Source organism: Urocitellus parryii, chromosome X (assembly GCF_045843805.1).
Source record: "Urocitellus parryii isolate mUroPar1 chromosome X, mUroPar1.hap1, whole genome shotgun sequence".
NCBI lineage: Eukaryota > Metazoa > Chordata > Mammalia > Rodentia > Sciuridae > Urocitellus > Urocitellus parryii.
In genome coordinates, this window is record NC_135547.1 from 63149301 (window position 1) to 63177300 (window position 28000).

At 32.6% G+C, this 28000-nt stretch overlaps 1 protein-coding gene across 1 annotated transcript in view; it reads right to left on the minus strand.

Annotated features, from left to right (window-relative positions):
* Positions 1 to 28000, minus strand: part of LOC113199935 (uncharacterized) — a 433183-nt gene that overhangs the window by 231919 nt on the left and 173264 nt on the right. The window contains exon 5 of the mRNA XM_077793630.1: positions 8554 to 8673. Coding sequence (XP_077649756.1) covers positions 8554 to 8673 — 120 coding nt within the window. The remainder of the gene's footprint in view (positions 1 to 8553; positions 8674 to 28000) is intronic.

Genomic DNA, 28000 nt, shown 5'->3' on the forward strand with positions numbered 1-28000 from the left:
AATAACTCACTTAAAATCAATTAGTTATTATTAATTCTGGGGCAACAATATGCTTTCTTCTAGTTCACTATTGCCCATAATATATAAATCTAGCTTTTCCTTACACCAAGGAACAAGTCAGTTCCCATTTTTCTCTCCTGTCCACAATCCCCTGTTTAAAATGTCCCAGGATTATTACAGACTCTGTTTTTATTATTATTTAAATTAAAATTATCAGACAAAACAAAATAATTTTTAAGCAGCCACAATGTTAGTGTATCTACTTGCATTGAGGAGTGCCTGTGAAAAAGATAACTTAAGGAACAGAAACATAAGTTCATTATTGATATATACTAAAATTTCTAGGTTGTTGTTGGTAAACATTTAATTTATGTCGGACAAACTGGCCTTACCAGAGCATCATATAAAAAATTAGAAAGATATCATAACCAAATATAATGGTGTCTTCTATAAACTACTAATGACTGTCTCCTTTCTGAGATAATTAAATTAAGTCATACTGATTTGGGTAATTTACCCTCAAATTAATACTTTCATTGCTTGTTAAGATTTATACCATCCAGGCCTGAGGTTGTGGTTCAGCAGTAGAGCACTCGCCTAGCAAGTGCAGTGCCCTGGGTTCCATCCTCAGCACCACATAAAAATACATAAATAAGGTATTGTGTTCAATTACAACTAAGAAATAAATATTTAAAAAAGATTTATATCATCCACAAGAGATCCATGAAGAATTAATTTAGAATGATACCATGATAAAGGAATTAAAGTTTAAATTTTTCTTAGTTCAAATAACTCTTTTAGTATACTGCCCTTTGTTAGACTGCAATTTTGAGAGATGTGGCATATCCTCTTTATCAAAACAGGGGGTGACTGGCATATAGTGGGTGCCTAAGACAATATCAAATCTCTGATTGGTTAACCAATGGACTAAATAGCTGCTCTACTTCTATTCTATAGTACACCAATTTGAGGCAAAATATGTCTTTGTAATTATTACATTTTTTACTTCTACATAAGCTCATCGTGCTTATCTGTCAAAAGCAACTTTTTGTAAATTCATAGTAAATTTCTCTTTCAAAGATAATCAGATTACACATAACACTGTTTTTCTTGAGAAAGAATAATTATCCCCATAGAAAATTTGCAATTTTTATTCTTTTTTTGAAAAATTTCACTTATTATATTTCATTTATATTTCTACTTTTTGATTGGAAAGTAAGGAGATAAATGATTTGCTGGAATTCTCTATAAACAATAGCTAATTAAGATATGAAACATCAGAATATTCACTAGTATCCTAATCATTTTAACCATTAATGATCTCAATTTTATTGAGCACTATTTATCCTCTAGTAATTAATACAACCAAGATGGCAAACCTAAGTTTTATGACTTCTAATACAGTACTCTGTGTCCTGAATCACATTTCTGTATTCTTCCTTTGAACAGACAAGAATAATCATAATTAAGTTTTTACTTGAGGGAGAAATCTAAGTGAAGATACATAGTTTGGAAGTTATCAGCATATGAATAGTAGAAACCTTGGCAATTTCCTTAAAGTGAAATTACCTAAAGGGAAGCAGTGCTTCACAAACATTGGTTTGCATAAAAAACACTGAGAGTTTCTTTTAAAACTACATATTTCTAGGCCCCACTTTTTTAGATTCTGATTTAGAAGATGTGAAAGTACATTTCATTAATCTACATGTTTTTTTGGTACCAGGGATTGAATCCAGCATCACTTAACCAGTAAGCCACATCCCCAGATACCCACCTTTTTATCAAGCTTTGAGATAGGACCTCACTAAATTGCTTAGAGGTTGGGTAAATGGCTGACACGGACTTTGAATTTTTAATCTTCCTGACTCAGCCTCCTGAGTCCCTGGGATTGCAGGCTTCTGCCATGGTGCCTGGCATGAATCTGCATTTTTAACAAGTGATTGTATAGTCAAAAGAACATACTCTGAAAAACACTGATGTAAAGGGAGCAGACAAAAAACACTTCAGGAGAAAGTACAGTAGAACATCAATAATTATGGAACAAATAAACTGAATCTCATGAAAAACACTGAGAAATATGGTCAGATATTTAGGAGAAGAATCCAGGAAATGTAATTTCACAAAAATTAATGGAGGAAAGTTTCAAAGAAGCAGTGATCAACTGCATTGCAGATAAATAAGATGAGGCCTAAAGTTTCAGGAGAGCAGTTAGGGCAGGAGCTTAATTTCTGAGGGTGAAGCAGTGGATGGGAAGTGAGGGATTCATAACATTGTCTTTCTAGCAATCTTGGATTAAAAGTGAAGAAGGCAATAAAATAGTTAAAAGAAGCAGAATAAAGGACTATTTTATTTTGTGGAATGGGAGACACTTGAGAGTGTCTATATATTGACTGTAAGGAATAAATGAGTAGAAAGTCAATATGTAAACAAAAATTGAAAGAAACAAGGTACTGGAAGATTCAAGAGGATAAGAGGATTATATTTATAATGGAGGAGAAATCGTCTCACTGTACCTGCAGGGGAATGAAGTAAGATTGCCTATGGATAAGAATAATTTTGTAAGTTTGAGACTGAGAGATTTACAACTTTTCCTTTAATTTGTGCCTATGTTATGATTATATGCATATCTATTTAAAATTGCTTCACTTTTCTGGTGAAACTAACATTTTTATTTTTTGAAATAAACATCTTTATATCTAGTATGTTTTTTTTAATCTCAAAGTCTGCTTAATTTTGATATGCCAGCTTTCTTTTAATAACTATTTAAATGGCACATTTTTTTTCTATTTACCTACAAGTATTGTATATTTTTATATTAGGTGAATTTCTTGTAAACAGACTCTAGGGTTTTTTCCTACCTCATATGACATTTCTTTTTTCTTTTAATTGGAGCTTTTTCTGTATTTAAATTTAGTGTTATTACTGGTATTTGTGTGTAAATCTACCACCTTACTACTGAATACCCAGTTTTCCTGCCAATTTTTATCCTTTCTTGTTTTATTTTCAGCTAATACTACCAATTTCCCTTATATTGATTTATAGCTATACATATTTTATTATTCTTTTAGTTGTTACCATAAGCATTCATGGTTTCTCACAGTACTTTCTTACTTCTTGGATAATGCAAAGACCCTAGAACATGTAAACTCAATTTACCCTCCTCCCTTCCTATTTTTTACTGTTGTAATGAGTATAAATTTATATATTTTAAGCCCCAAATCATTGTTATTGTTATTATCACTGTACACAGTCAATAATCATTTAGATTTACATACATATTTACCATTTTTGTTGCTCCTCATTCTTTTCTGCATCCTCAAGTTTCCATCAGGGATCAATTTTCTTCTTCTGAAGAACTTTTGTTGGATGTTTCAGTAACGATTTCTCAGTTCATCTTGTTCAGAAAGTCTATATTCACTTTCATTTTTGAAGGACATTTTAAAAGGACATGGCATTCTAAGTTGACAGTTATTTTCTTTCAGCACTTCGTTCATTTTAAAAAGCAGCATTCCATTTTTCTGATGTCATTGTCTTCTGTCTTGCATAATTTTACAGTCTAGGTTTCCTTACTTTGCCGATTTTGGTCCCATATTTTTCTTTGACTGTTAGCTTCCCAATGTCTTTAAAGCTTTTTAAAATTTGTCAAGCATTTCTGGTTCTTTTCAGTCATAATGTTGACAACAAATGCCAAGTTTTCCATTCTTGGAGGTACTCACAAGAAGTTCATAATTCATTGGCCCAATATTTTTTTCTGAAGAGGGAGGTAAGGTTATAATCTGAGATTAAAAGGGATTTAGAGTTGGATAGGGGCCATCTTTTGGAGAGTGGTGAAATTTTGCATTAGATTCTGAGGCAAGATACCTGACCACAGATGATTAAATGAATAAGTAGGTGATTTTGATGACACAACTGAACTTGACAGATATCAGTGGAAAAAAGGGGTAGAAGGGCATATTGTACATCTATGTCTTCATTTTTAAAAATTTAAAAGTAGGTATGATAATCATTACTGCCCTGTCTACCAGAGAAATTTTGAGGACAAAATGAGATCATGGTATATATTTCAAAAGAAATGATGTATGTGAAAGTAAACAATGTGATTGTGCAAATATTGGATAATTGTATACATGCAGATTTTTAAAAATTGTGTGAGACACAAAATTATCTTCTTTTATTCAAGAGAACAATATTCATGGAATTGTGTCTTTCAGGAAATTTACTTTTTAGGATCATGGCTGTTTTTTATTTTTTTGTTTGTAGAACTGAAATTCACTGGGGAAACATTTGTGGAAGAAAGGTTATGGGTAGGCCAGTAACTGATTATACTACACTGGAAGTAAATGGAAGAGAGCATGGAGGGAAAGAAAAAGAGATGGAATGGGAAAATAAGGAAGCACAAAGATTATGAAACCTACTTTGTTATTTCCAAGTCTATTGTTCATTCTTTAAATCTGAGCTTTTGGAAAATATCTTATAGGTGAACATATTGTAACACAGCTATCTTACTCAGGCTAGCTACTGCTGTATGCATATCAAGATCAATCAATGGCCAATAGGTTGCTCCAGAAAGGTTCATCCATAATATAGCAAGCCTATTTAGTGTCTGATGTGGGCTACTGGTTTATATCCTGGGTCCTGCCATTAGAATGGAAACAGTGTCAGCTAAGTGATTCTAACATTTTCCTTCTGAGCAAAGATGGAATATCTAAGCTCAATAATTTTGTAACATAGTTCATTGTTTGCCATTATCACATGGGAGTAGATAAAATTTGAAACCTGGTTAGTAAAGGTAGAAGAACACAATCATTTTTAAATCCAAATAACAGATTTCCATAATGGATCATAAGACACATTTTGGGGATACAAAATATTTCTTTTTTGATGAATTTTATAATGAAAATATCATAGCTGTGCAATGTTTCACCATATAAGCATGTACTTTGTAATTCTTTTGTAACCTTTTATTATTTGAAAATGAATCCACTATTGATTTGTTTTAAAAACAACAAAGCCCACAGAGTAAAATAATAAATTTTTAAATGTTAAAACACACTGGATATACTTTTGGTTGTCTTAGAAAAAACACACTTACTTCTTAATTTTTTTCTTTCTTGCACACTAAGGCTGAATTTTCCTGCAAACTATACATTTCTGGAAACTTTCTTCTATAAGTTTCTTCAAATCATATTGAATTATTTCCACATCTATTAATTACCATGTTATATGCTATATTCCAAAGATATAGTTAAATATCTTGTGTTTAACTTTTTGTTTTGGATTGCTGATGTTCATAATAAGAATTGGCTTTGATATCACAATTTCTTGGAACATAGTAGATTTCATAATTGAGTATAGTATCATTGTCTACTTATAGGATTGAGATATTGCAAATGTTATGTTTTAGATAGTTGAAAAAAAGCAGAGGAAACCATAATTGAAAACTATAGCATGTGATAAAGGCTCAGAATTTATAAGAATTTTTGGACTGTCACAAGAAAAACATGATTGTTTCTCTTAATCCTTTGATCAAACCATTGCTCATAATTATCCACAAAACAAATGCACAGAAAGCACACAGAACAAACATTTTAGATGAAAGATGAGCATGAAAAGATGTTGGTAGAGAAGATGTCACCATGCCAGTACACTTCCCTGAACATAAAACAATAGACTCAGATGAAAAACTTGGTTATTACATATGGAGTTTGGATATGCCCACATTTGTGGGTAAATTTCTTTAGCTATCTAAATGAAAGCATCCCCTAACACCTATTTGCCCATGTGAAAATGGTTGCAATGTTATGGTCAGCACTTAATGAGATAAAACAAAAATAAATCAGGTAGTTGAATAAGAAGGACACATACTGGCTTGGTACATTCCTTGCTGACACAAAGCCATATGTATAATAGTATTTACGTTTGACTTGCAATGCTGTTTTCTTCTTTCACATTACTTGTATCCATGGAGTTAGAAGAACTGTTAAAGATAAGGAGTGGAGCCAAAGAGAAGTATGAAGAGGAAAAACATGCCAATGCCATAGATGGATTTACCATGAATCAAATGAAGTACATCTCAGGGCCCCTCTCTTGTACAAGCCCCTTCTAAGACCCCAAGAGTATTTGTCTCTTGCAATATTTTTCATCTTTTTAAAATTCATAATCTATGGTTATTTTTCTCATTCTAAATATTTAATATGTTTATTTTTATTAATAATTTTAAAGAATAACCCCAAACTGTATAATGTCTAGGCTCTTCAAAACTTGAATTCTTTCCTGTTGCTTGTGCTTAACAAATAGTCGGTATTGATTAATTTTATTTGATATCCTTCACACTACTACCCCCTTTACTTCCACCTTAATACAGAAGAATCTGTGGTTACAAGCAAACATTTTGATGAAAATTGATAATATTTAATCCATTTCCATGTTAGGAATTAATTTACCACAAATAATTTCATTAGCCAATGATTTTTTTGCAAGGACATTGTGGAGAGAAGTAAGACTTGGTCCTGTTAAGCTATGTTCACATCACAGAACTACAAGTGACCTCAGATGTTATTCACCCATGTTCTTCATTTTATATATGAGAAAACTAAAGATTAGAGAAAAATATTACTGGCTCAATTCATATCTAGGTAGTTAGTGGTAAAGTAGAGATTTTAAGAAAACTAGTTCATGCTCTAGTTTATACTAATTTTATAACATCTTTCCCACTGCATTTATGAGCTTTATTTCCTAACATGTTTTGGATTCATATATTTTGCATAATGATGTTAAAATTCTATTTGACTATCTTTGAGAAATCAAATGTACTGAATAATATTTTAAATCACCATCAGCATACAATGTCATATTTGTTTTGCATTCAGTATATATCTCTATCCACTCACTTTTATTAAGTCATGTTGAAGTTAGGTGTTTCATGTAACTGTGAAAATAATTTAATTATGCAAAGGTAGATAAGAGTAAAGATTTGGTAAAATGTGAAAATGATTCTGAAAGAAACTAGCAGGATATTTGAAGAGATACTTCATACAATAGCTTGAATATTTTTTTCCATTAAATCATTCTTTCTGTTGGAAAAAATCTGAAAATTATTTTACCCTTCGTTGGAGAGGTAAGTCATAACTATGTTACTTAAAAAATATAGGAAATTCACATAGACAGATAAAATCATTTGTTAATAGATGAAAATAGCACCCTTAAAAATGCAATCTGACTTCTTTAGAAATTATTCTTTGTAATTTTGAACTTAAAATTTCTTACCACAGTATCCTATGAGAATATTTATAACAAATTTCACGTATACACATATAAATAATATAATAACAATAAATTATCACTAAATCCCCAGTGATTAATTTCCAAGGGTTATGAACAAAAAATCCAGCCAAAAAATGGCTAAAATGGCTAACTAATATAAAGGAAAACATTTAAAATCATACTAGATTGGGAACATAAAAGTGATTACAATTATGATAAGGATTATCATTCACTTAGATAATTCCATTTGCTTAAATTGTAAAAGCATTATGAATTGCTTATACACGTATGATACTGATACAAGTGTAAATTGAGTAGTTATTTAGTGAAACAATTTATTAATATATATTAAGAAAGCTAAAGATGTTCATAAAACTTGGGCCAATAATACATCTCGTCCTGAAACCGAAAAGCCTTATGTTTGAATCTTCACAATTATATGTATCCATGCATTATTTATAATAATAGCAGAATGATAATATAAAATAATTTTAATACACAACAATAAAAAATCAAGTAGATTATGTTCTATCACATGGTTAAATCAAACTACATATGTATGTATGTGTGAATGTGTGTTTGGTAATTATATAAGTAAAAAATAAAGACAGGAAGAAAATGCATAAATATTGCTAATAGTTAAATATTTTAAATGCTTTTCTAATTTATCTATAATGAATATTTCATAATTTCAAATAAGAATAATTTACCCTAACAATGAAGTTAAAGAAATGGATCAAATAGCAAAACATATATTATATGTAAGAAAATGTCCATGCAATTAAAACAAAAAATCATATTTCATTTTATAATTCTTGCAGAAATAAGGAAAAGAAATAAGAATCAATATTTGTGGGAATATTGTTAGAATTCTTCTAGATAATTTAAAAGTACAAATAATCTTTAAAACAGTTGTACAAAGTTAATGTAATCATAATCGAGAATATGTCCAAAGAAATTAGCCAAATTTTAGAAATATACTTAACAAAGATAATTATATCAGCTTTATTTTCAGCACCCCAAACTAGCAATCATCTAAATATGACAATAATTGATTGACTAAATCGTGGCATATATTTCAATGGTATGTAATATATTTGCTTAAAATTAATATAATTGACTACATGGGAAAACATGAGATTGTACCACTTAATGTATTGCATATTTTGAGAAACTTTAGAAGGAAATTAAAAATGCATAAATGATTTCTGTTTTAGAATTTGAGAGACATTTTTAAACCTTTTATACATTCTTTACATTAATTATAAATCATTGTTTAAAACTGCTTACCACTTGAACCCTAGATGGCCTCTCTTCAGGGTTCATGAATGCTGGAATTTGTATTTCAGGTCCTGGGATATCAGGTGGCAGAGCAATTATGTAATGACAGATTTTAGTTACACCCTTGCACTAGAAAAGAAGAAAACAAAATGAAACTCATAATTGATGTTAATTCAGTGTTAATGCATAATTTCTATCTTAAAATTTGACTATGTATTCTAAGTAAGATACTACAAGACTCTCAAGCAGGGTGAAAAGTGTTTTATTTGTGCTACAAATAATAATGGTTTGCTGAATGAGTCAAATGTATGATATCAAAGTACAACTGGTGATGAGTGAGTAGAGTTGAAAAATGCATTTTAAATGTTCACTTATTCAGGCATTTTTCCATAGGAATTTTATAAAAAGTGTATTTTATATAAGTGCATAAGAAGATAATAAGCATCACTCAGAATCTCATGAAGAGAGAAACAAGGTCAATATTAAATTTACTCATTGTGACATCCATAAATGTTTATTTACTTTGGCTTTACTTCAAAATGCATATTTTAACAATTTTTTATATCCCTGTATAGATAAGACTTTAGGAATTATATTATCACATCCCTTTTTTGGGAGGGGTACTGGGATTTGAACTTGGAGGCACTCAACTACTGAGCCACATCTCCAGCCCTATTTTGTATTTTATTTAGTGACAGGGTCTCACTGATTTGCTTAGGACATCATTTTAATACAGAAAAAACCCTAATGGAAACACAAACTGTGCAAATTTTAACATTTTGTATTAATAAAATGCATATAATTTGATTTTTAAATGTCAGTTAATGGTAAGGAAAGGAATTAAAAATTCTATGTAGAAGGAGTCATAAATAATGACCCAATATACCACCTACCTCTCTATTGAAAACTTTAGTGTGGGCAGTATAGCTTACATATAACTCTTTCACTCTTAATCACTTAAAATGTTTCACCATATATAGATCTATATACATATTTGTTGTTGGTGAATATTATGGCACAAAATCAATTCTTGAAGTCTCAAGAATACGTAGAAAGAGTAAATTTAACAATAACTTTAAGAGAACATTGAAAACAGCAACTAAAATGTTAAAAAGGAAGGATAGCCTACACCCATAGAGATTGAAAAAAATTAGTTAAAAAATGTACGTTCTGGCACCAAATATATATATTATTCCTGGTAAATATTTTAATTTGATGTACATATAATTTAAAATAAAAAATAATAATATGACACAGGTTATAGTTTCAGGCATGTTTGTTTTCTAAAGCAGAATCCCAGAATATTTATGTTTTCTATTACCTTAAATAACATCTAGTCCTATCCATTCATTTTGAAATGGGGAAATGTAGGCTATTACAATATAACATTTAAGGCAAGAGACTTATCTTCAGGCTGTTTGAACTTCCATTACTGAAATGAGTGCCTAGACCCTAGTAGATATTTGTTAATTGTCATCTGAATAAATGAAATATAGTTCCAATAGAGAATTTGGGCTCTAACTGAGGTTATGAATGAATCTCACTAGAAGAATTATCAACTAAAGGAGAATAAAGTCTGAATTAATTATTAGAAATAAAGCAAAATGGCAGGAAATAAAAATCATCTACCTATTAAGACAATACATGTGAATGCTCTAAACTCTCCAATCTGAAAAATAGAGGGGGCAGAATGGCTTTAAAAGCAGGAACCAACCATATCTTGTTTACAAGAGATTCATGTTAAAGGCAAAGACATAATCAGGATGAAGGTTAAAGGATGGGAAAAGATATGCCACATAAATTGAGACTGAGAGCTAGCCGTGGTAGCTACTCTCATATCTGATAAAGTAGACTAAACCAAAATTAATTGGAAGAGACCTAAAGGGTCTCTTCAAACTGGTGAAGGGAATCACCCTAAAATAAGATACAATGACTGTAAATATTTATGCCCCAATCAACATTGCACCAATATACATAAAAGAAAACCTTCTCATTATTAAGAATCAGGAGACCATAAGACAATTCTACAGGATGACTCCCACACACCTCTCTGAGCAATAGATAGAACAAATTATCTAGACATAGATAATAGACATATTTCTAGACATAGATGTAGACATAGATTATCTAGACATATTCATAAACAAACTATTATAAATTAAATGGACCTAAAAGACATCTACAGACTATCTCACCCATCAACAACCAAATTTGGAGAATACATCAAACAAATGCTTCTCAATTTCAAGAATAAAATAAGCCACAACACAATAATATTGGAATCATTAATATACCTTTATCATCATTAGCTAGAGCTTCCAAACAAAAATCAAATTAAAAAAAAAACCACAGGACTAAAAAATACAATTGATAATTTATTTAGACTTAAGCAACACATATAGAATATTTCATCCATCAAAGATTGAATATACTTTCTTAGCAGCACATGGATCCTTCTCTAAAACTGACCATATCTTAGGCCACAAAGCAATTTTTAGCAAATACAAAAAAAAACAGAGATAATATTTTGCATTTTATCAGACAACCATAAAATAAAAAATATAAGCCAGTCTAATACCTGGATGTTAAATAATGCACTATTGAATAATCAATGCAATCAATGATGAAATTTTATAAACTTGGAGATAAATGAGAATAGTAACACAACATATCAAAATATCTGGGATACTATAAAGGTGGTTCTAAGAAGAAATTCCAATGCATTGAACTCTTTCATTAAAAGAATAAAATGTCACCAAACAAATAATCTAACATTACATCTCAAGGCACTAGAAAAAGAACAAGTCAACACAAAAAGTGGTAAAAGAGAGGAAATAATTAATATCAGAGGTGAAATCAATATAATTGAAACAAACATACACAAAAAAATAAAAAATTCAACCACACAAAAATTTGGTTCTCTAAAAAAATAAATAAAATTGATATATCCTTAGCCAAATTAACCAAGAGAAAGAGGGAAACTCAAATTTCTACAATCCTTGATGAAAAAGGAAATATCACCACAGAAACTACTGAAATAAAGATGATAATCAGGAATAATTTTGAAAATGTATATTCTAATAAAATAGAAAATCTTGAAGATGTTAAAAAATTCTAGAGAATGTTACTACCCAAGTTGAATCAGTAGGACATAGAAAATTTACACAGATTAATTTCAAACAATGAAAATGAAAATGCCATCAAAATACTAATAAATAAAAGCCCAAAACAAGATGGATTCTCAGCCAAGTTCTACCAAACCTTCAAAGAGGAAGTAACAATAATACTCTTGAAATTATTCCAAGAAAGAGAAAATGAGGGACTCTTTACAAACTCATTTTATGAAGTGATTATCTCCCTGTTAACAAAACCATCCAAAGATACATCAAAAAAAAAAGAAAATTCCAGATCAATATACCTGATGAACATAGATGCAAAAATTTTTAATAAAATACTGGTAAATCACATACAAAAAACATATTTAACAAAATAGAGCACTATGATCAAGTGGGTTTCATCACAGGCATACAAGGTTGATTCAACATACAGAAATCACGAAACATAATTTACTACATCAATAGACTTAAAGAATCATGTGATCATCTCAATAGATGCAGAATAAGAATTTGATATAACAATATAGCATTCATTCATGTTCAGAGCACTAGAAAAAATAGGGATAGTAGAAACATACCTCAACATTGTAAAAGCCATACACATTAAAAACAAGGCCAACATCATTCTAAATGCAGAAAAAATTCAAGCATGGCCTCAAAAATATTGGAACAATGTAGGAATAGATAACCTTTTTTACCATATCTATTCAACATAGTTCTTAAAACACTATCGAGAACAATTAAGCTAAAGAAAGAAATTAAAAGAATACAAATAGCAAAAGAAGAGTTCAAACTAACCCTATTTACTGATGACATAATCTTATATCTAGAAGAACTCCACCATAGAACTTCTAGAACTCATAAATGAATTCAGAAAAGTAGCAGGATATACAATCAACACCCATAGATTTTGCTCCTATACACCAATGGTGAATCAGCTGAGATAAATTAGAAAAATTATCCCATTCACAACATTAATAAAAATTAAAATACTTTGAAATAAATCTAACAAAACAGTGAAAGTCCTCTAGAATGATTACCACAGAACACTACAGAAAGAAATTGAAGATCTTAGAAGATGAAAAGCTCTCCCATGATCTAGGTCAAGCAGAATTAATATCTTCAAAATGGCCATACTACTGAAAGTACTGTGAAGATTTAATTCAATTCCTATTAAAATTCCAGTGACAATCTTCATAGAAATAGGAAAAGCAGTTGCAAAATTCATTTGGATAAGTAAGAGGCCCAGAATAGCCAAAGAAACCCTTAGTGAGAAAAGTGAAGTAGGAGGCATCAAAATAGGAGACCTTAAATTATACCACAGAGCTACAGTAATAAAAACAGAATGATATGTCTTATTATACCTAGTTTTCCTAGTGTTTTGAACATGAAGGTGTGCTGTGTTTTTCACAAATGCTTTTTCTTCATCTATTGAGATGATCATATGATTCTTTTCTTCAAATATATTCATGTGATGAATTATGTTTATTGATGGCCATATGTTGAACCAATCTTGCATACTTGGGATGAAAGCCACTTGATTATGGTGCACTATCATTTTTTTAAAAAAAAATAGTTATAAGTGGACACAATATCTTTTATATTTTTATTTTTTTTTGTGGTGCTGAGGATTGAATCCAGTGCCTCATGCATGCTAGGTGAGTGCTCTACCTCTGAGCAACAACCCCAGACCTGTGGTGCACTATCTTTTAAATATGTTTTTGTATGAAATTTGCCAGAATTTTATGGAGAATTTTTGCATTTATTTTCATTAGGGATATTGGTCTGAAGTTTTCTTTCCTTGATGTGTCTGTCTGGTTTTGGTATCAGGGTGATACTATCTTCACAGAATGAGTTTAGAAGCTTTCATTCCTTTCCTATTTCATGGAGAAATTTGAGGAGTAATGGTTTTATTTCTTCATTGTAGAACTTTGCTTTGAATCCATCTAGTCCTGGGTTTTTCTTGATTGGTAGGCTTTTGATGGCATCTTCTATTTCATTGCTTGAAAAAAATAGATCAAAGACTTAGAAATTAGAACAGAGACCCTGCACCTAAGAGAAGAAAAGTAGGCCCAAATCTTCACCATGTCCACATAGGATCTGACTTCCTTAAAAAGACTCCTAAAGCACAAGAAGTATAATCAAGAATCAATAAGTGGGATACATTCAAACTAACAAGCTTCTTTTCATCAAAGGAAACAATCAATGACATGAAGAGAAAGCCTACAGAATAGGAGAAAATCTTTACCTTAGTCACCTCAGGTGGATATAAAGAATTCAAAAAACTTAACAACAATAAACCAAATATCCCAAATAATAAATGTGCTAAGGAACTGAACAGACACTTCACAGAAGAGGAAATAAAATTGATAAACAAATATATGAAAATATGTTCAAAATCTCTAGCAATTAGAGGAATGCAAATCAAAACTACTCTAAGACTTCATTTCACTCCAGTCAGAATGTCAGTTATCAAGAATACAAGCAACAATAAATGTTGATGGATGTAGGGAAAAATGTACTCATACATTGCTGGTGGGACTGCAAATTGATGAAACCATTATGGAAAGCAGTAAGGAGATTCCTTCAAAAACTTGGAACAGACCAACCATATGACCCAGTTCTCCCATTCCTTGGGTTTTACCCAAAAAACTTAAAATTAGCATACTACAGTGATGTAGCCACATGAATGTTTACAGCAGCTTAATAGCTAAACTATGGAAGTAACCTAAGTGCCTCTCAACAGATGAATGGATAAAGAAAATATAGTATGCATACGCAATGGATTTTTTTTCTGTTTTTGGTGGTGCTGGAGATTTAACCCAGGGCCTTGTGCATGTGAGGAAAGCACTCTACCAACTGAGCTGTATCCCTAGCCCCTACATAATAGATTATTACTCAATCTTAAGGATTGAAATTATGGCATTTGCTAGTAAATGGATGGAGCTGGAGAATATCATGCTAAACAAAATAAGCACCCCCCAAAAAAATTTTTTAAAAACCCACAAAGGCCAATTGTTTTTCTCTGATAATGCAGATCATAATTCACAATAAGTGGGGCAGCTAGGGAAGAATCGAGGTACTTTGGACTAGGCAGACGGGAGTGAAGGAGGGGAGGGTATATGGGGGAGGAAGGATGGTAAAATGAATTGAATATTATTACCTTATGTGAATATATAACTACACTACCAGGAATATTTGTACAATATGTACAACCAGAAGAATTCAAAATTATATTTCATTTATGTGTTATGTGTCAAAATGCATTCTACTGACATGTATAACAAATTAGAACAAAAATCAAAAATAAAAACCAGCAAGGTATTGGCACCAAAACAGGAAAAAAGACCAAAGGAACAAAATAGAATATACAGAGACAAATGCACATAAATACATTTATCTCAATCTAGACAAAAGCACCATAAACTTACATTGGAGAAAAGATAGCCTCTTCAACAAATGATGCTGGAAAACTGGAAAGTCATATGTAGCAAAATAAAATTTAACCCTATATCTCACCCTGCAAAAAACTCAACTCAAAGTGGATCAAGACTTAAGCATGAGACCATAAACCCATGTCTGCTGGAAAATTTATGTCCAACTCTCCATCATGTCAGCTTAGGAACCAACTTCCTCAACAAGAATCCTAAAAGAGTAAAATCAAGAATCATTAAATGGGACAGTACAGATTAAAAAGCTTCTTCTCAGCAAAGGAAACAATTGAGAATGTGAGGAGAGTGCCTACAGAATAGAAGAATATCTTTGCCACCCACAAGTCAGGGAATTAATATCCATGATATACAAAGTACACAAAAACCTAACAGAACACACACACACACACAAAAAAAAAAAAACCAAATAATCCAATCAATAAATGGGCAAAGGAACTGAACATACATCTCTCAAAAGAAGAAATATGAATGGTCAGCAGATATATGAAAAAAATTTTCAGCATGTGTAGTAATTATAGAAATACAAATTAAAACTACAGTGAGATTTCATATCAACTCAGAATGGCAACAATCAAGAATACAAGTAACAATAAATGTAGGTGAGGATGTGAGGAAAAGGTCACGGGCCACCAAATGCCACAGTCTGGCTGGGCACAATCAGGAGCCACTTGTCAAAAGAAACTAACTTTATTTTTAGAACCACACACACCAAACAAAACAGCTCCTCAGGAAAAACCCTCAGAACCCAACTGCCACCACCGGCTTCCCACAAGCCTCTCCCCAAAACCACAAGCCTCGCCACCTCCCACAATCCTCCTGCTCTTGAGGCCGATTGGCTGGGTCACGTGGGCGGAGCAAAAAAAGTCCCCCAATGAGCAGCTCCGTGGTCTGAAAGGGCAGGGAAACAGCCCAATGAGCATCACCGCAGAGGAGCCAATCAGCTAGATGTTGCTGGGGCTGCTGTGAGCCAATCATCAGCTGGCAGTCTGAAAGTTTGCTGGGGCCCCTTCGGCTGTGGCTCTCAACACCTAGGTGTCCATCATTGGGACACATCTCCCCACCCCTCTCTAATAAAATCTTATTCAGATCACAAAATGAGGAGACCCTGAGATATAACAAAGATGGACCTAGAAGACATAATAATAAGTGAAATGAGACAGAAAAAGAAAAAAATATATTATGATCTCAACTATATGTGTGTTATAGTTTGTATCTGGACTGTTCCTCAAAGGTTTGTACTTGAAGACTTGATCTTGAATGTTGGTATTATTGGGTCATGGCAAAAACTTTAAGAAGTGAGACCTTTATGGTGGAAGTGGGTCATTAGAGTGTGTTATTGAAGAGTATATCTTGTCCTCAGACCCCTGCCTTTTGTGGCTGCCATGCTTGAGAGCAATTTTCCTCCACCATAAAATCCCTGCTGTGATGATGTTCTAACCCTTCAGAAGCCCATAGTGATGGGGTCAAGTGACTATGGAATGAAAATTTGGAAACCTTGAGCCAAAATAAGTTATTTTCTCATTTAATTTGTTTTTATCAGGTATTTTGCCACAATAATGGAAAGTTGATTAGCACAATTTGGAATTAAAGAAAAAGAGGTCAACTATATAAAAATATAGAATAAAGTAGTGGTTAACAATATCAGGGTCTGTGGAGAGGGGAGATGTAGGTCAAATATACAAAGAAGGAAATATGTAGGATGAATAAATCAAAGAATCTAAATATATAACATGAGGGATATAGTTAATGACAGTGGTTTTTCCTTCAGGGTTTTTGTGAAATTAATATTTATAGCTGCTCTTGCCACAGGGGAGGGAAATGTTAAGTATGAGAGATGATGAATATGTTAATTTGTACCACTAGAGCAAACATTTTGATATGTATGTATATTATAATATCATGTAGTGTACCATAGAAATGCAAAATAAAATTTATTTTAAAAAGTTCTATCATAAATTCAAAGTAAAAATTAGGGAAATAGTTTCTTTATGTTAAAATCATTGAGAAGCAATTTCAAAGGAATGCTCTAATGTAATCCCATTTTCATTTAGGAAAAAAAGCCCACAATAAGACATCTTATGTATGTGAAAAACTATTTTAATAAGTATGAAAAAATGTCCCAAAGGTAAACAACAGCTGATAGTTGTTCTTTTTAGAGTGTTTCATTTTGTTGGGGGAGCAGAAATGTATAGGGACAATTTTCATTTTTTTATTCTTTGATATCATTTGAAATTTTTACTTTTACTTTTGTTGTTCAGACTAAAGTAAAATAATTATAAAAACTTTTTAAAATAAAACATGAAGATGTGAGAAGGATAAATAACATCTTTCTTTCTATTAGAAAAGCTGCGAATAAGATGAAGCATACTATTGCTGGACACAATTCTCACATATTAGAGGCTCTAAAAGTATATTCATAGGACTATGAAGATGGAGTTAAAACCAGTTTGTCATATATGAATCAGATTCAAAAACATATCAAAAAAATTGTGTACCATGATCAAGTAGGATTCATCCCTGGGATGCAAGGCTGGTTCAATATATGGAAATCAATAAATGTTATTCACCACATCAATAGACTTAAAAATAAGAACCATATGATCATCTCGATAGATGCAGAAAAAGCATTCGACAAAGTACAGCATCCCTTTATGTTCAAAACTCTAGAAAAACTAGGGATAATAGGAACATACCTCAACATTGTAAAAGCAATCTATGCTAAGCCTCAGGCTAGCATCATTCTGAAAGGAGGAAAATTGAAGGCATTCCCTCTAAAATCTGGAACAAGACAGGGATGCCCTCTCTCACCACTTCTGTTCAACATAGTTCTCGAAACACTGGCCAGAGCAATTAGACAGATGAAAGAAATTAAAGGCATAAAAATAGGAAAAAAAGAACTTAAATTATCACTATTTGCAGATGACATGATTCTATACCTAGCAGACCCAAAAGGGTCTACAAAGAAACTATTAGAGCTAATAAATGAATTTAGCAAAGTGGCAGGATATAAAATCAACAAGCATAAATCAAAGGCATTCCTGAATATCAGTGACAAATCCTCTGAAATGGAAATGAGGAAAAACACTCCATTCACAATATCCTCAAAAAAAATAAAATACTTGGGAATCAACCTAACAAAAGAGGTGAAAGACTTATACAATGAAAACTACAGAACCCTAAAGAGAGAAATAGAAGAAGATCTTAGGATATGGAAAAATATACCCTGTTCATGGATAGGCAGAACTAACATCATCAAAATGGCGATATTACCAAAAGTTCTCTATAGGTTTAACGCAATGCCAATCAAAATCCCAATGGCATTTCTTGTAGAAATAGAGAAAGCAATCATGAAATTCATATGGAAAAATAAAAGACCCAGAATAGCAAAAAACAATGCTAAGCAGGAAGTGTGAATCAGGCGGTATAGTGACACCAGACTTCAAACTATACTACAGAGCAATAGTAACAAAAACAGCATGGTACTGGTACCAAAACAGGCAAGTGGACCAATGGTACAGAATAGAGGACACAGAAACCAATCCACAGAACTCCAACTATCTTATATTTGATAAAGGGGCTAAAAGCATGCAATGGAGAAAGGATAGCATCTTCAACAAATGGTGTTGGGAAAACTGGAAATCCATATGCAACAAAATGAAACTGAATCCCTTTCTCTCGCCATATACAAAAGTTAACTCAAAATGGATCAAGGAGCTTGATATCAAATCAGAGACACGGCGTCTGATAGAAGAAAAAGTTGGCTCCGATCTACATACTGTGGGGTCGGGCTCCAAATTCCTTAATAGGACACCCATAGCACAAGAGTTAATAACTAGAATCAACAAATGGGACTTACTCAAACTAAAACGTTTTTCTCAGCAAAAGAAACAATAAGAGAGGTAAATAGTGAGCCTATATCCTGGGAACAAATCTTTACTCCTCACACTTCAGATAGAGCCCTAATATCCAGAGTATACAAAGAACTCAAAAAATTAGACAATAAGATAACAAATAACCCAATCAACAAATGGGCCAAGGACCTGAACAGACACTTCTCAGAGGAGGACATACAATCAATCAACAAGTACATGAAAAAAATGCTCAACATCTCTAGCAGTCAGAGAAATGCAAATCAAAACCACCCTAAGATACCATCTCACTCCAGTAAGATTGGCAGCCATTAGGAAGTCAAACAACAACAAGTGCTGGCGAGGATGTGGGGAAAAGGGTACACTTGTTCATTGTTGGTGGGACTGCAAATTGGTGCAGCCAATTTGGAAAGCAGTATGGAGATTTCTTGGAAAGCTGGGAATGGAACCACCATTTGACCCAGCTATTCCCCTTCTCAGTCTATTCCCTAAAGACCTAAAAAGAGCATGCTACAGGGACACTGCTACATCGATGTTCATAGCAGCACAATTCACAATAGCAAGACTGTGGAAGCAACTTAGATGCCCTTCAATAGATGGATGGATAAAAAAATGTGGCATTTATACACAATGGAGTATTACTCTGCATTAAAAAATGACAAAATCATAGAATTTGGAGGGAAATGGATGGCATTAGAGCAGATTATGCTAAGTGAAGCCAGCCAATCCCTAAAAAACAAATGCCAAATGTCTTCTTTGATATAAGGAGAGTAACTAAGAACAGAGTAGGGATGAAGAGCATGAGAAGAAGATTAACATTAAACAGGGATGAGAGGTGGGAGGGAAAGGGAGAGAGAAGGGAAATTGCATGGAAATGGAAGGACACCCTCAGGGTTATACAAAATTACATACAAGAGGAAGTGAGGGGAAGGGGAAAAATAATGCAAGGGGGAGAAATGAATTACAGTAGAGGGGGTAGAGAGAGAAGAGGAGAGGGGAGGGGAGGGGAGGGGGTATAGTAGAGGATTGGAAAGGCAGCAGAATACAACAGACACTAGTATGGCAATATGTAAATCAATGGAAGTGTAACTGATGTGATTCTGCAACCTGTATACAGGGTAAAAATGGGAGTTCATAATCCACTTGAATCAAAGTGTGAAATATGATATATCAAGAACTATGTAATGTTTTGAACAACCAACAATAAAAAAAAAACCAGTTTGCCATATAAATAATTCATGTCATGGTGATACCAAATAACCAATGAAAATCAAAGGCTAATTTTCATAATATCTTCTTTATGGCTCATAAACATCCACTCTTATTCAGTGCAATATATCAGTATAACCATGCATTTACATTTTGTATGCTATATTCACAATGAATTAATCAAAATTACTAACATAAAAAAGAATAACTCAAAATATTTGTTTTATAAAAGACAAGGGAAATCAAGCCTACCCTGCTTCAAAAATTAACTATCAAAGCCTTTACAAAGTTGAGGTAAGGTCATTCTATACCTAGTTATATATCTGAACTATCAATTATTTATTCTAGCACATATCTTGCATGCGAATATGCTCTACCAAATTATTCATTGTGCAAACAAATCCAAGAAAAACTTACTTAGTAAACATAATTTGAAAAACAACATTGAGAATATGCAATGTTAATTCTAACCAAAACAATTCACACTAGAAAAAAGTTATATCTTCTTTACTGCTAAGAAGGTAGTGAACATGCCTGTAGTCCCAGAAACTTGGGAGGTGGAAGGAGTAGGATTGCAAGTTCAAGGCAAGTTCCAGCAACTGAGCAAGGCTCTATGTAACTTATGAAGACTCTGCCTCAAAACAAAACAAAGCCTTGGGGTGTGGCTCAGTGGCTAAGCATTGCTGGGTTTAATCCTGGGTACAAAAAAGTAAATAAACAAACAAAGTGCTAGTTTATAGAGTAAATTCCTTACAAAATTGTTTATAAATTCCTTACAAAATACAGGGTCATCCTAACTTTTTTTGCTTCTCTCTTTCTATGTTAGAGTCTGTAAACAAGTCAGGATGGCGCCTGGCAAATGTTAGAGTCTGTAAACAAGTCTGGATGGTGCCTGGCATTTTACAGAGGGAGTGGTTTGTGAATTAATGCCAGCAAGCCATTAAGTGTGGAGATTCCTTATTGGTTGACTGCTGTATCTAGTTTATGTTAATTAGATAAGCTGTGTGGAATGTATAAATACCCCTCCTGTCCTACAATAAAGGGCTCCTACTCCTGCTGTATCAATGTACACAAGTTGTTCGTCACCCCCCGGTTATTTTGCTGCAGCCAGACTGTGGCAATTCTGAACATAATTTACCATTTCAATTAATTCATATGGTTAAAATACACACCCTTAATTTAGTAATTAGCATATTTCAGTATACAACTTCTAAGTATCATGTATCATGAAATGTAATGTCCTTTTTCCCCACTTTGCGCAAAGTGTTGCCCCAAATCAGACATTGCATGCATTTGCTTTAAAAGCCAAGGATTTTTTGAAGAAATTTGTTTAGAGAATATATGACTTGTTATAAATTTCTTTGAATTGCTTCTTCAGAAACTACATTGCATTTTACCCAAGGAATGTGTAATCTAAATGGAATAGAAATAAGCTTATATTAAGATTAGAAGGTTAAAATGAATTATGAAAAAAACATCTTTCTTGGATGCATCATCATAAACATCAAGATACATGCCAGAATTAATAATTTTTAGTGAAGGTCAGTGATTGAAAAGAAGGTAAGTGCATTGAGTTTTTGACAATTTATGATATGTTGTTGAAAAAGAATGGATTTTAGCTAAAATTCACTTTTTGGAATATGCAATAAAATAGAAGATAAAAAATAAATATATTTATAAGTATAAAATGACCTTTATTCCAAAACAATTAGCTGCTTCCCCCCTATATTTACAAAATATTACAAACAACATTAAAAATCCTTTAGTGAATTTTAAGAAATAAGAAAGTTGAAGCTAAAAGCACTGTTTTATGCACAGGAGAACTTCTGAATTTAGGAAATTCCCCTTCTCAGTCTTTTTTTTTAAATCAGTTCTTTGTAATTATATATGACAGTAGAATCCATTTTGACATAACTACATAAACATGGAATATATCTTGTTCTAATTCAAACTGCATTACCTCTCCTTCCCCTTCCCCTTCCCTCTCCCCACATTCTGCTCCCATTTACCCATACTTTAATTAATTTCTTGTGAATTTATACAATGGTGAGATTCATTATGGCATATTCTTATGTTTACCTAGGAAAGTTATGTCAGATTCACTCCATGTCTTTCCTTTTTCCACCCCTGCCCCTTCCCTTCATTCCCCTTTGTCTACTCCAATGAATTTTTATTTTCCCCCTCCCCACTTATTGTGGATTACCTACTAGTTATTAGAGAAAACATTTGGCCTTTGGTTTGGGGGGATTGGCTTATTTCACTTACCATGATACTCTCCAGATCCATCTATTTACCAGCAAATATCATAAAGTCACTCTTCTTTATTGTAATATATATCAATCACATTGTCTTTATCCATTAATCTGCTAAAGGACACCTAGTTTGGCTCCATAGCATAGCTATTGTGAATTGTGCTACTATAAACATTGTTGTGGCGTAACTGTAGTATGCTGATTTTAAATCCTTTGGATATATACACTGAGAAGTAGGCTAACTGGGTTAAATGGTAGTACCATTCCTAGTTTTGTGAGGAATCTCCATACTACTTTCCAGAGTGGTTACACCAATTTGCAGTCCCAATAAAAATGTATGAGTGTCCTCTTTGCCCCAAATCCTCACCAACATTTATTGTTACTTGTATTCTTGATAATTGCCATTCTGACTGGAGTGACATGAAATATCAGAGTAGTTTTAATTTGCATTTTTTCTAATTAGTAGAGATATTGAACATTTTTATTGACTTTATATTTCTTTTTTTGAGAAGTATCTGTTGAGTTCCTTTGCCTATTTATTTATTGGGTTTTGGTGGTTTATTTTCTGTTTGTTTGCTTGATTTTTTTTGCTTTTAAATTTTTGGTGTTCTTCATATATTCTGAATATTAATGCCCTATCTGAGGTCTGAGCAGTAAAGATTTTCTCTCATTTTGTAGGCACTATCTTCATACTTTTGATTGTTTCCTTTGCTGTGAAGAAGCTCTTGAACTTGATGTCATCCAATTTATTATTTTTTAATTTTTTTTAATTGTAAATGGACACAGAACCTTTTTGTTTATTTTTATGTGATGCTAATGAATGAAGTTCATATGTGCAAGGCAAGTGCTCTATTGCTGAGACACAACCCAGCCCATTTATTGTTTTTTCATCTAACTTCTTGTACTTTAGCAGTCTTGTTAAAGAAATCAGTTCTTGAGTTGATATGTTGGAGTGTTAGATGTACATTTCCTTCTAGCAGGTGCAGGGTTTCTGTTTTAGTTCTTATGTCTTTGATCCACCTTGAGTTGAGTTTGTGCATGGTGAGAGTCAGGGTTAAATTTCACTTGTGTACATATGGATTTCCAGTTTTCCTAGCATCATTTGTTAAATGCATGTTTTTGGCACCTTTGTCTAGTATCAGATAATTGTGTTTATCTGGCTTTATCTCTGTGTCTTCTTTTCCATTTTTTCATGCCTGTTTTGGTGCTATTACCATTCTGCTTTTGTTACTATTGCTCTGTTGTATAATGTAATATTTGATATGATGATTGATAAAATATAGCAACCAATTATGATTAAAACACTAGAAAATATAAGAATAGAAGGAACATTCCTCAAGATTATGATTCCTCTATATGATAAACCCAAGGCCAACATCATTCTGATGGAAAAAAAGCACTTCCTATAAAAACAGAACAAGACAGGGATGCCAACTTTCACCACTTCTATTCAACGTAGTCCTTGAAACTCTAGCCAGAATAATTCGGCAAGAGAAGGAAATTAGAAGGATATGAATAGGAAAAGAAGAGCTCAAACTATCTCTGTTTTCCAACATGATCCTATATTTAGAACCACCCCCCCCAAAAAAAAATCCACCAGAAAACATTCAGAACTCATAAATGTATAAGGATAAAATATCAATGTCCATAAATTAATTACATCCCTATACTCAAATGATGTATCTGTTGAAATTAGGAAAATTATCCCATTCACAATAACAAAAGAGGTGAAAGAATTCTAAAATAAAAATTATATAAAACTAAAGAAAGAAATTGAAGAAGACCTTAGAAGATGGAAATACCTCCCATGTTTTTGGATTGGCAGAATTTATATTTTCAAAATAACCAAAATTCCAAAAATTCTATACAAGTTTGAAGCTATTCCCATCAAAATTCCAATGATGTTCTTCATGAAATAGAAAAATGAGTCATGAAATTCATTGGAAAAAATAATAGGCCAAAAATAGAAAAGTCAATACATTTAAGAGTGATAAGTGGTGCATGTGCTTACTTTATCTTCAAATGGTAAGACTGGCTTACACATACTTCTTTAGGGCTAACCATAATTTGGGAAAAACAAAAATTATCTCAAGTTTTACTTTAATCTTCTTCCTCTGGATCTCTGTTAGCTCTAGGTTCCTAATAACCAAAAGCCTTCTGCTAATCACAGAAGAATGATAGTGTGTGTCATGTTCAAATATTTTCTTTCTTTCAGTGTTACAAAAGGGCTCTGCAATGATAAATTGTTTGAGCAATATCATTAATGTTTCTCTCCCTCAGATAAGACTTACATTTTGAAAGCTATCATCACCCAAAGAAGTGCCTAAAGGATGTAGTGTTTGGAGAAACATTTCAGGCACCAAAACAGTTGTCTTGATAAATGATTTTTGGAATAGTAACCTTGCCTAACATTCCTCATATGTAGATATGAGAATTCTCAGGTCTGAGCACTAGGTATAATAGACAGAAGCATTTATAATTCTGATGTTACAGTCTGAAGATGAATCAATACATTTTATATACTAAAAGATAGTGGCTGTCGTGGTGTCTTCTGAAAGAAACACATAAAAAATCATTAGGCAGACTAATAGCCTGACATGTAGTTTGATATTCAAAGCCACTTACATATTCTGACATAAAAATAAATCAGAATTTTTATCTAGATAAAATTTTTGTTTGTATCCTGTCTATCATACTCAAATTTAGGGATCCTTGGCAACATAAATCACTTCTTCGGCTGCTTACTACCAAACAATATATAAATCATCCTCATCTTGGTCCCATGTTTTATCAATTTAAAATATCTGACATAATTTTCACATGAAAGTATGTTCAAAGACACTGAATGGAAAACAAATTCTCCTTATATAAGGCCAGATAAAGAATATTTTATTGTGTGAAAGCAGGAGATTTCATTCTCTGAGGTAGACACAGTTAAAACAATGGGTTATCTCATAAAATGGATTACTTTTGGTTTTGTGTTTTACTGAAATAAAATTCTATGAATGTACAGGATACTTTTACAAAATATGTTTGGAAAAATTTATTTTTATCCTATTAAAAAATCTATAAGTTGGGGATGTAGATCATTGGTAGAGCATTTGCATAGTATACATGCCACCCTGGGTTTGACCCCTAGCATTAAAAAAACTGAAAAGATAAACAACAGCAACAACAATAAAGATACAACATACTATGGTAAAATATGTTTAAATCTGGAATAGAATTATAGAGTCCTTCATGAATATTGTCCGATATGCTTGATATCTGAGTAACATGAACAAATCAATTCATCTATCTATGATTTGCAGTTGGACAAAAAGAGTTCATTGGGAAATATTTATATTGGGAAAATTTTAATATAAAATTAAGTTGGACTTTGTTTCCCAACAGCATACAATGAATAAGTTATAATGATCATACTAAATAAATTGTCCTTCTAACAAAGTCTATAATATCCAGAACTAATCCATTTGGAGCAGCTTTAAGAAAGACTTTTTTAGGGAATTATGCTTATAGGAAGATAGATAGTTAAGTTCCCAAGTACTTCTACCAAACTCTCTAATAGATTCACAGGAAAGAAATGATTTGCTAAATAATGTAATTTCTATATAAGTAATAAAAATACCACTTATTGTCTTTAATCTTTTAAAATATTGAAATATATCTCGAGGGGAATTCTGTTTCTTTCCAAGATGAAAAGGTAATGGAAGGTTAAGTGATACAAAAGACAAAGTATACACAAAATTCATACCAATTTCAATTTCAGGTAGCATCTTATAATGAGAAGTTTAAAATATCATGAAAGCATGCTAAACAACCTGTCAAACTAGGAGAATAATGCAGATATTGATAAGCTTAAGAAATAAATAGTTATAAATGTATGCGATATTGATGTTAACAGCAACTATTAAAAGGGTAAAAAAGAATGTATAACTTTGTAGCTAGAAAGAATATGAAAACAAAATTCCTAGATGGATACAAGGAAAGTAGAAACTAATAATAATTGGATAGAGATGCAGAGAAAGATGGCAGTAAGACACTGTGGTGATGATCTCCCCATATAAAAGTTTGAAAAACTGTTCTTGAAACAAACTACTTTCAGAAGAGCAACAAAGCCAAGTGAGAGCCCATTGTGCCTGGTTTTAGCATAATAAAAAGGAAAGAGCAATTGAAATTGACAGGAAGGAAAGAGTTGACCATGTTACACCTCCTCCAACTCTATGTTGCATATGGGAAAGGAGGGAATTAAGTCTAGACATTAGATTGAAACCAAGTACCAGGTCTACCATGGTGAAACCTGCTGCCTAACAGATTCCCACAACACCTATTCACAAGTCAATACCCGCACTCTGCAGTTGGAGTGACTATAACTAGGTAGCTACTTGGCAAAATCATACATTCTACTGTCCACCCCCAAGCTTAGGTAGCAGAGGAGGGAGCAAGACTCTATCCACAGAGGAGCAGCACATGAAATATATCACAAGACTGTATTGAGTCTCAGTGCCAGTCCTGTCGTGATGTGAAAGAGCAATAGGAAGAAATAAGAGAACCCATGCTTAGGCTACCATTGATAGATGAAACACCTAGCTCCCTTTCAAATGGGTGGTACAGACTCAATTTTTGTCCTGCATCTTTGCCAGCATTAGAATTGTCCTGGGGCACCCCTCCTGAGACTACACGGGTGTCTACTTGTAGATAGAGCATCTGAAATTGTCCCTGTGCCAGGGGAGACACAGCTATAGTCTATTGAATTTCTATTCTGGTCTTCATCACCTATTGCTAGTTGTAGATACTTTGAGCCATGAACCTATCTCAGCAGAAGGTAGCTCATTGCAGTGTAGGCTCTGGTACTGTTCAAGTGTTGTGCTGGTCTTGGTAGACTGTGGGATAAGGGTGTGATATGGATTGGCTTCATTGGTGACCATAGATGTAACATAAGATCCTGGGGCTTCTCATTAAATGGAGATTTTACAGAGAAAGAGGAAGAATTCCAGAGTGTCTTACCACAGGCAGGTGACATTAGACAAGGCATGTGGGCTGAGTACAACCACAGGCAAAAACTTGTAAGGACAGTCTACTTTTTTAAGGTACTTCTGCAATCATGTTGAACAATAAGACAGTGCAGAGTTAAGGTAAACCTGTGCTTTGATCTAGTGCTGAAATAGCAACAATACAACCACAACAAATTCTTGGAAAATGAGTACCTAGTTTGCCACTGAGTACTGAAATACTGGACATGCCTACAGGTTCTGAGAAAATAAGCAATCTATTTAGAATTTCTGGAAAGACAATCACAAAGGCAGATTTTGAAGAATGGAATAAATATTTAAACCTTCAATATACAGGAGACATTGCATGAAAACAAACATCAAAAACTTTCATGAAACTGACCTCATATAACTCATTAAATTAAGGTGCCAGAAACTGAGTAGATAGTAATTGAAGTGGGAAAAATCTTGGGTAGATATTTTAAAGCAGCTATTTTAAAGAAAATAAATGGTCTTGAAGAAAACAGAGATGAATCAAAACTATAACAGATAAATTTAACAGAGAGA